This window comes from Pithys albifrons, chromosome 5 (genome assembly GCF_047495875.1).
Source record: "Pithys albifrons albifrons isolate INPA30051 chromosome 5, PitAlb_v1, whole genome shotgun sequence".
NCBI classification, from domain to species: Eukaryota; Metazoa; Chordata; class Aves; order Passeriformes; family Thamnophilidae; genus Pithys; species Pithys albifrons.
Window position 1 is genome coordinate 65,020,777 of NC_092462.1, and position 10,816 is coordinate 65,031,592.

Genomic DNA, 10,816 nt, shown 5'->3' on the forward strand with positions numbered 1-10,816 from the left:
TTTTATGGCATTAATGCTTTCTTTAAGGCATAACACTTCAGGATGCTTACACAGAAGTATGAAATAAAAAGTTGAAATAAATTGATAAAAAGAGATTTAAAACTGATGGCGAGATTCCAGGGTCATCCTGGAAACAGCAGAAGAGTTCACAGCCTAGAGACAGGAAGGAGTGGAACACGGAGGGGTTATGGGTCAGTAAAACAGCCCTTCTGGATGGGAAGCTCGTACAACCCATCCAAAGCCCTCCCTCTCCACTGCTCCAGTGCTATACATAGCCGTCAAGGTAAAATGCCAAGTATTCTGGGACCAGTATAGGTTCTTTGGTAACTGTTAATTCTTCATGGTACCATAATATCAATGCAGTGAAAATAATTTCCATATAATTTTTTTCCCACAGCACAGTTACCACAATTTCCCTAGAAAATTCACAGGGGATACCTAAACTCCAGTGCTTTGTCTTCCAGCACAGAAGACATGGTCTGCCTTCCAGATCCATGGCACAGAGCCATATGACAAGGTAAGAGCAGGAATCTTGCATTACCATGTCAAGGTTTGCTATTTACCTACTGCTAAGGCCTCTGTAAGCAACACTGAATGCACAACTCCTTAAAAAAGATTCACAGGTTCATTTACAGAAAATAGGTTCAATTAGGGAAAAAATTATTTTTTTATTACCAAAAAATAAATCAGCATAGCATTTTCTAAGCAGGAAATGAAATTACTACAGAAATGGACTATCACAAGAAGCAATAGGTTCATTACCTTTTACTGTCTTGAGGGAAGGCAGCTCTGATTTTGCAAATTCAGTCTTGGGATAAGCGAGTGAAAACAACCACTTATATAGAGAAGGAGTAGACGAGTAGATGATTTAGCAACTGAATTTGACCCATAACCTAGCCAATATCTCAAAAATAGCTTCAACAAGTAACTAGAATTAAAGATGAAATTCAGAACTGAAGACTTTGTGAGTTTTGATGCCCACAGTGCAAACAGCTTTACCAAAAGTATCCATCACTCTAATAAATATATAATTACTGCCCTTAAGAAACACATGTATGATAACAAAATTACCAAGATGGAATCTGGGACTGCCTCCAATACACGGTATTTCTACACATTTCAAAAAATATTAAGTATCTTTCTATTTAGAAAGAGTCTGAGAAGCTGTCGCCTTCTAATTCTTAACAGAACAGGTAAATCGAGTATCCAACCAACCAGCATTATGGCAGTTTCTGACAGCTTTAGCTTAACAGCCAAGCTTCTTCTGCCAACTTAAATTTGCAGCTCATGCTGTTGCTGCTTTCTAAAATAGGCATGACTATGGCACGTTTCTAGATCTATGTAGACCTTATGTGCTTCAGAGGCAAGATGCAGAAAGCCCAGCCAAGCATTTCTTCAGCACTGGCAGCACTACCCGAACGTCAGTTTCATATACTTCACAGCACACAGCCTGTGTTGTTCCCAGGGAAAATCAGCTTTGACCTTGGAAAAAAGTTTGGGCATACTACAAGTTAAAATTATAGATCTGTGGAAAGAAATGAAAAACATGTGCCTACCGCTTTAGCAGTTTTTATGAAAATGTAGCATACAATTTTAGTCCAGAAAGGTTATTTAACCCCAAAGTTTTGAAATAACAAGAGTTAAGGGTTCTCAAGCACAACCTAGGTTTTAGTCTTAGGTCAAATCCTGTTAATAGTACAGACAAAATCAAATCTATAGCAGTGTCAATGGGTATCTCTACTAAGATATAAATAGAAATCTGTTAAGAAGTATTTCTGCATTCAATTAAATTTAGGCCACACTTCCAAAAATGAGCTAAAATTCATCATCTCAGGTGATGCATCCCTTAGTACCATCTTGAAAAACAGTCAAGACCAAGACAGACACAGCCACTGTCATTGTTAGATCCCAGGGCAGGACAAGGGGCACAGCTGGAAACACACTACTGGGCCACATAGACAGACACTCAGTCTGAGCTAGTACAGACAGTATGGTGATCTTACATAATGACAGTAAGTGTCAGTAAATTGAAACACAAATGCTTATTACTAAAGGTTTCATGATGCATAAGGACAGAAGCCTTAAAGAAGATGCTAGAAAAGCTTTGGTTATTCTCTTGCCAACAACATATTAAGACAGTCTATGAAATACTTGATATCTTCGTTTTGTGCCATGAAAACCCATGGCTATTAGAATAAAGATGCCAAAATGTTTACATCTAATTCTGTACAAAGGCACATAAATATATGCCCTGGTTTCAGAAAGATAAAACACTCTGCAGGTCACACTGATTTCACCCATGGCTCAGTACTTCTCAAAGTCCCAGCAGTGATAAGAGAAGCCAGATTTTCACATCAAACTGTCACATTCAAGGAGGACTTCTGCAGCTGCACAAACATAACCCACAGGAGAGGTCTGCATCTTTAGGCAACTGTTCAACAGATTAGAGGTACATAAACCCTGTTTCTCCACAAGGTCTGGTGCAGGAAAGCTTACAAATGTTCATACGTGCACTATGACACTGGTTTTTCTCCAATTTTCCAAAGAAGGAACTAGCCATCAAAACATGTGCAGAAACACTGGTTGGTAAATGGCCACGAAAACCAATCTGCCCATAGATCTCTGTAGCAGCACAACAGAAGCTCTGCAGTCACGCTTAAGGATGGTTTCAAATACCAAGAGAAAATTCTGGACAAGCTGTGCAGAGGTCCAGCTGACAGTAGGTCAATCTTCAAAGACTGCCAAATGCTGGAGCAACCTGACCCATTAAATTCTGAAAATCTCAGAGGTTGGAGATTTCCGAGCCTTTCTGCCACACTCCTGCAGTGTTCAGGCACTCTTACTAGGCTTTCACTTTTCCTTACAACCAGTGTGAGTTTCCCTTGCTACCCCTCATGACTGCTGCATCTTGCCCTTTTTTCCATGCCCCTGTAAGAGGAGTTTGGCTTTACCTCCCCTTTGCTCACCCATTAAGGGGTTGAAGAGCACAACTCCATTCCCCATGGTCTTCTCTACTCCAGATGGAACAAGAGCAGAACTCTCTACCACCTCTCTGTGCCTGCACAGAGCACCTTTCCTCATCAGGCTTGCTGCATGAACCCTGGTAGGTCCACTCTGTTGACCAAGTGGGTGGGAACATCATAGCTAAGTATACACTGTTAGTCATGGAGAGGTTCAAGGCAAACCAGCTCTGCTCCCTAATCCACCAGCACATACGCACGGCCTGTGCCCAGGCACAGTTCTGCTGCTGCCTGAAGCCTACAGCAGAGCACAGGGCTGTATTTAAGTATGGGCAGGACAGGAGCTGCCCAGCACACTGAGGCTCAGAGCACAGGCCCAAATCCTGCAATTGGCACTCCCCAAGCCTGACTTAAAGCCAGGTTAAGAGACAGCAGAATGGAGAGCATATGTGCAAGTCGCAGGGGTGAGGTGCTGGAGTCACTGCCAGACACTCGCTACAACTCGTGGTACACACATACACAGCCCCAGCTGTTCCCAATTGCCGTGTATCACAGCTAAGGGATTTGGCTGCAAACCCTTTTCCATTCCCCTCTTCCTGTCATCAAGGATAATAGTGGCAGCACAGCCTGTTTCTATGGTTTCCTTTGGCCTCAGTGCCCTACACAATTATATATGCAATCTTAGAGATTATATCCTCTATATCTATGTTGCATCTAAAACTGTAACCGAGTGATTGCTTTCATGCTGCTGGAATGGCTAAGCTGAATGAAACACCAGAGCAAGGCCAACCCTACAAGACTCTAGGAAGCAAAACTTGTCAGCTGAACTCTATCAAAAAGCCTCAACAGGCTGTTAAAAGGTAAAGCACAGAAAATCCTGTTTGACTTGCAGGTCCCAGCTGAGTCTGAAATACTGAGAACATCAACACAATAAGAGGGGTAAATAATTTGCAAACAAAGTAAATGAAAGTAACTGACATAAAAACAAAAATAATAAAACTAAAAATATTTTTCATTACTTTTAGAGAATTCACATAGTTTTAAACTGCAATATTTGCAGCAATATAGGATTTATAAATGTACCTCAGTAAACTTTCTTGACAGAGGTAATAATAAGTCAAGAAAGAAACGAAGCGGTCTGTGATCAAGAACTCTCCAAACAAATCCCTGCATACAAGGCTGCCCGTTCATTCAGTCCCACTGAGAGCTACTCAGCAGATCCCAGTACATATTTAGACATCAACTAGTAAACTGCATTATGCATTACTTCTGACATTTCCTGCTATCCATGAATCTCTAAGTTAAATACTTAAGAAGAGAAGGAAGTATATGACCTATTTTTAAAGCGACAAAAGCTCTTACATGACAGTTAAGCAGAACAGGTTCTGTGGCTTGTTTTTCATATGACATGCATCAAACTTTAACTCCTTCTATTTCACCATGAATTTTACCATACAAGCAATAACAAAACTATTCTATTTTACTTTGCTATCACTTGAAGAAGACTTGAAGCAACACAACTACTGTACACTTAGTGCTCCATTTTATACTGTATTCAATTGTTTCATTCCATAAACCAGTATGGGTGAGGGATTTTTCCCCCCGAAGCCCCAGTGAACTTGTCAAGAGGAATGAGAAAGAATGTGGGACAATCACATTTCATCGTCTCTGAAGTATCATAGTACCTCATGCTAGAAGTGAACCAATAGAAGAGGTAATTGAAAAGTTCCATGGAACCTGATGTTGTACTTGTCAACAGTGACCACACAGTACCAACAAAGACAACTCATTCTTCATATCCACCATGAGGAATAACTGCAATCTGTTATTGTTTTACAAAGACAGCATTACTTAAATCTAAAAATAACAATTTCTAAGTAGCAAAAAACAAAACAAAAAAAACCACACACCAAAACCAAAAACCCCCAAACAAACAACCCCCCCCAAACAAATAAAAAATCCCCATCCAACCAAACAAAAATACCATAAAAACCAACCAAACAACAACAACAAAAAAAAAAAAAAAAACAAAAAAAAAACAAAAACCACAAACCCCCAGACCCAACACCCTGCATTGAGAACATTTGAAGCACTTTTAAAATATCATTAGAGATCTCTTGCAGTTCAGGAATGTATATCTTTCATGGCTAACTGCATTTCAACTTTGATTTTCCTTCATCATCACAAGACCAAGCAACTTGTCCTCCAGGATCAAGAGACTCTTCAAAATACAGTTATCAAAAAATTTGATTAATGTCAGTAAAGAAGTATTTGATTTTATAGAGAAAGGGAGAAAAATTACTCCTAAACAAAACAGTAACTGAACAAAGTTTTTATTCATCTCACATTACTTTCCTGAAATGGAAAAATAAATAACCATGCTTCATGCAAAACAATAATCCATCTAGATTTCAGAGCACAACCATCCACTAGTAAGCTGTGAGAAAAAAACATTCCAGCATTTCAGACAATAACAGTTATGGACCTTGACATGCTGCTAATGGATCTTGACACAGGGAATAATCTAAATTCAGAAATATTTTGCCTCAAGGTTACATTTAAATATGCAGACAGCGAGGCAGCAAATTGTTCAATAATCTCCAAGGTCCATGTGCTGCCCTCCATCTATGCTGGGCTTTTGCAGAGACCCAGCTCTGCTGGCTGGGCCCCCCTCATTCTAACGCTTACAGAGCTCTCCGTCTGAAAACCCCATGCAGCACAGGCTCTTCCCACATAAATATGTTTAATTCATTATTGTGAGTGCTGGATGCTTCTTTGGAGAACCCAAGGTCCAAAGGTGGGCTAATGGCATCCGCAAACCCCTGGCAGGACTGGAAAATGCAGCAGTGAGCTTAAAAGTTTACAGCAGTCAGGAGAAATGTGTTTCCTTTGCTAAAGCCTGAATTTTCATAGCATGGAGGAGGAATGGTTTGTCAAACTGAGCAAATCTAAAATCAGAGTTTCCTCACTTCTCCTTGAACATGGGCTAGCCCATTACATAGAAGAAGGTAAAAGAGGGAAAAGTTTACCTCAGTCAACATGGTTAAATTTTTCAATTCTTTACATTTCTTAGCCCTCCATGTTTTTATGACATCGATAATTATTGGGCATTAACTATATAAGCCATTAATGCCCTGAGAAGCAAAACTGAAAGTATACTACTTGAACATCATATTAAAATGGCAGTCAGATGTGGACAGATACCAGCCAAGAAGGGTGTTCATTACTGCACAGATGCTGCACTGCAAACAGGCAAGAGGGCAAGAAGTAGACCTCACTCAGAAAGCCAGATATCTGGGTTTTGTTGAGAAGAACTAGCCTCCCTTACAGAGATGTGCTGCAGTGCTGGGGGAGTATATAAAAGCCTGTGGGAGACAGGAGGTCCTGCAGTGAGGAGTTACCAGCTGATAATCTCTTCTGACCTACTTCATCCTCTCACAACTGTACTGTATCCAAGAACATGATGCCATACACTAAGCTGAAACCATTTTCTTAAGAGCTGTTTAGAAGAATTTCCCAAACCTTAGAGAATCCCAAGATACGGCTTCCTATTTTTTTTTACAATCTAAGATATTACACACAATCTATGCAATCAAACATCAGAGGAAGAAAATACCATCAGGAAATAGGTGTTGCTGCTTATTTTTTCATAGAAACATGGCTAAAATGGCAATGAAAATAAGTTGTTCTACTTTTGTTTAATTATAAAATGTGTAGGATTGCATGTTATAAGATGAACACATTCACAATACAAATTAGCTGGCTAACACCAAGGCAAGGCGACTTCTTGGTGCTTCTATCTAGTAATTCAATGCACTCTTCTACCAGTGCTCAAAATGAAGGGCTGAAAGTAAAATGCCGTATTTAACTACAAAGGATAGTCTGAAACAATCATAACTATTGTCTCCAGGGAGGATTCCTATCAGTATATTTGCATGGGAACTTTGAAAACGAATTAATCATCTCCTAAGCAGAGCTGGACTCCCTGTGATCAACCTGCATAACCTCTTTTGTAACCAGAGCCACTTTGGTCCTGCTCCATTTGGGCTGTGATACTCCATTAGCTGTTCTTTGATCCATGCAATCAAATTCTCCCTTTAATAAAATAGCTAAAAGACTAAATAGCTGTGTGAATTTGTGTCATGACATTTAATTTAATCTAATCTAATCTAATTCACCTAGTATGTAATTAGCTCTGTGATTCCTTTTTTTGCACTTAAATAGTAGACATCATGTTACCCTATTTCTGGAAATTGAGGGAAACCTCATTTTCTCATTCTCAAATTTTTAACCTACTCTGTTCTTCTTGCTATGATTTCAAAATGGTAAAGATCTGAATTATTAGTCAGATAACCATATTATAAACATTGGAAAGGACATTTAGAATCCTACAAGCACAACCATGCCATGTAAATCTCCCAGGTACAAAAAGCAGTAAATGAGCTCTTTCTTTGAAATAGTTTCAGCCAAGAGCAATTGTAAGCATGTGGAAGGTACCTGCAGAAAATCACACGTGGAAAAATGTAATTCTAACATGTAATAACACATCTGAGCTGCATCTTACTATATCAGATGATTATATGCTTTCTAGATTTAAAATGATAGCATAAGTCTGCAGTCCATGAATACAAAATGATGGTTCAATGTACATACTATTAAACCACTTTAAATTATATTACTTATATCTATATGTTACAAACTAAGTCACGTTTACACAGTATAAGCACTTCAATATCTAATTCAAAATCTTACAGTTAAAATGGCAAGGCAGTGTCACAGCACTACCTGAAACCCTCTTGATACAGACACCTAACAATGTGTTGCCGTGGTACAGGAGGACACACAGACTGAGTGAAGGTTTCTGGAGTAACAAGCACAGATTCTCAACTGTTAACTCCATCTCAAGAGTAAAAGTATCAAGGATTTCTCCTGGATTGCCAAACAGTGCTCGTATGGTGCTGATTTTAATATCACACTGTACTCTTATTTTCTTTGCAGAACCAGAAATATCTGTTTCAGTAAACACCAAACTTGAAATTACAGCCTTTCCATAGCAATTTTGGTGGAAATATTTTGGAAATGGTGATTTTAGACCAACTGTGGCACTGAATTCGCTGTACATACTTGCCCCATTGATGTTAATGGAAAACTTCCATTGATTTTTCGGAGTAGATGTGGGCTCCTCACATTTAATTCATCATGAAAATTGATTGCAAATTGTTTACACAGCCCACACAGACACACAAAATCAGAATTTGGAAACATCAAAGCTAACCCTATACTTAAAACCAACACCCTTAAACCTGCCAGTTATTCTTTCAAATGAAAGCTAAGAACTCTCTGGGTTTTTTACACTCTTTTTTTTTCCCCAGGATGCTATTTTTATCTTGGCACTGTTCATTTTTGCTATTTCATTTACACTGTGTTTGCTGCAATTACTGAGATGGAATAGCGTCAAAGCTCCTCTGCACTAGAGTGTTATGCACTAACTTTTCTACCAGGTTTATAACCTTGTAATCTATTTAATTGACATATAAAATATTATAGACATAAAATTTTGGACTTTAATATTGCTTCTACTAGGCTCAGTTCTACCACTACAGAATTTAAATGTTTCACAGTATTTAATATTCCTCAGCTCACAATTACAGCCAGGTAACCAAGGAAAGGATTCTATGCTAAAGTATAATCATCTCCAAAGCAGATGTTACCATCTGTGTTAAAGACAGAGAACAGATCTGGGGTTTCTAGCGTATGGTTCAAATCACTCTGCAACATACACTTACACTGCTCTCACCTGCACCCCTATACGCTTCCCTTGGCCTGGGCACTTCCACAGAGAGGACCAGCATGCTGGCACTACTTGTTTCCTTAACAGACCTGCAAGTATGCGAACAACTGGCATATATGGAAATATGTACTCTATCAACTAACCCGAGGAAATGCCAAACTAGTTTTTTAGCTGAAGTCTGGAGCAGGTGCCTGACCCTCGGTCACTCACTGTCCTAACAGAGAGCTCATGTTCCTCTCTGCACTGGGCTCCCACTTGGCTCCCTGCGAGGATGTGATATGATTAAGCATGTTGACACACAGAGTCACCACGTAATTGTAGCTATTCAGCCTCTCCCTGTTGTTGTGGTAAAGGGTATATTTAGCAGCTACAGTTACCCTCAGAAACCAAATACACAATCAACTCTCAAAGCCGCCCCTTTCCCCTATGTACAACCCTGCATTTGCCTTAAGGACTGTAATATTTTGCGATCAGCTGTGCTCTGAAGTAACCACCCCGCCCCGACACACAATGCAGATGAATGCCGAACCGCTGAAAAATACAATTCCAAGACAGTTCTCAAACTCTGCATGTTTCACAGGATAAATTACTTTTGTATTGCCCTGGGTAACTGGATACCTCCGGGCGGCAATCCTTGCTAGGGCTCCATGATTTCCACCTTCTCTACCTCCACGATTATCTCGGCCAGCAAAAAAAAGGTCGGGCTTTTAACCCACATTATCCCCGTCCGAAAAGCTCTGTGCTCCAACCCCGGGATGCCGGATGGGCAGAAGCAGCTGGCTGATGCCGCCCTGCCCACACCTCGGCTGCGGGGCCGCGGCAAGACTCCCCAGCCATGCCACGGGGACCCGGCGGGGGGATACGGGGATGGACACGGAGGATGGACACGGGGCGCTCCCGGTGCAGCCGGCCCAGCTCGTCCTGCGGTGCTCCCGCCAGGAGTGCGGGAGATGTCGAGGCAGGGGCGGGAGATGCCCCGGGCAGAGGCGGCTCCGCCGGAGCCCCCGCGCAGGGTCCCGCCGCCCCGACCGCCGCGGCAGCCGCAGCCCCTCCCGCCCGGCAGCGTCCGAGGCTCCGGCAGCGCCCGAGGCTGCGGCAGTGGCAGCTCTCCCCGCGACACGCAGACACACACATATTTTCGGGATTATTTTTTTAGGGGAGCAGTTCTTGGTCGGCTGTCCCTGACCGCACCCCGGCGCGCAGCCGCACGGCAACGTGACGGACCCCAGCGGGGCAGTGGCCACGGTGCCTTCCGAAATTCAGGGGGTCTCGGCTGCCCTCCCGCCCCGCGCCCGCCTACCTGTGCCGGTGCTCATGGCGTGCAGGAGGGGCCGCTCCGCGCCGCTGTCACTGCCGCTGCCACCGCCGCCGCCACCACCGCCCGTCCCCGCCGCCCGTCACCGCGCCCCCGCGGGCGGCACCATCCCCGCCCGCCGCCGCGCAGCGGGGCCGGGCCGCGCTCCGCCCCTGCCGGCAGGTGCCGGCACCCGCAGTCCCGCCGCGGCACCGCACAGATCGGATCGGATCGGCGGGCACCTTGGGAAGTGTAGGCAGCCCCGTGCCGACGCCCGCGGACTACATCCCCCTCCGTGCCTTGCTGCGGCCGGGGGGGGCTCCCACCCCGCCTCTTCTGCGGGCAGAGCTGCTGCAGTACCCCACACCACGCAGAAATTTCCCCTCGCTCCTACCTGGCGCTCGCCACGGCTCCGTCCACCCTCGCCCTCCCTGCGGATGAGACCTTCCTCTGCATTTTTCTGTCCCACTGGTGCTCGGTTCCTGTGATGCCCGAGCGAAGCAATGAGGTGCACAGGTGCTTCAGCGTGTCCGCGAAGCACCCGGGAGGGGCGATGTGGGTGTTTGCGCTCTTCCTCGGCGCAGCCCAGGCTCCCAGGCAGTGCTGCACCGCACCGAAGATATTGGCAGCAAGTCTAGGCGTTCAGGAAGGGCAGGCAGTGCTTTCTGGAGGAGGTGAACTGTAGCTGACCGTTCGGATTTGGAAGTGCAAGGGCACACAATTATTAGTAAAGCCATCTATTTATTAAATACTAATTAATTCAGTATTTCA

At 43.3% G+C, this 10,816-nt stretch overlaps 1 protein-coding gene across 11 annotated transcripts in view; it reads right to left on the bottom strand.

Moving 5' to 3' along the window:
• ABLIM2 (actin binding LIM protein family member 2) overlaps positions 1-10,153 on the bottom strand; it is a 147,222-nt gene extending 137,069 nt beyond the window's left edge. For all 11 annotated transcript variants that reach the window (XM_071556871.1, XM_071556866.1, XM_071556872.1 and 8 more), the window contains exon 1: positions 10,052-10,153. In XM_071556871.1, coding sequence (XP_071412972.1) covers positions 10,052-10,067 — 16 coding nt within the window. In that variant the 5' untranslated portion in view covers positions 10,068-10,153. The remainder of the gene's footprint in view (positions 1-10,051) is intronic.
• Between the last annotated feature and the right edge of the window lie 663 nt (positions 10,154-10,816).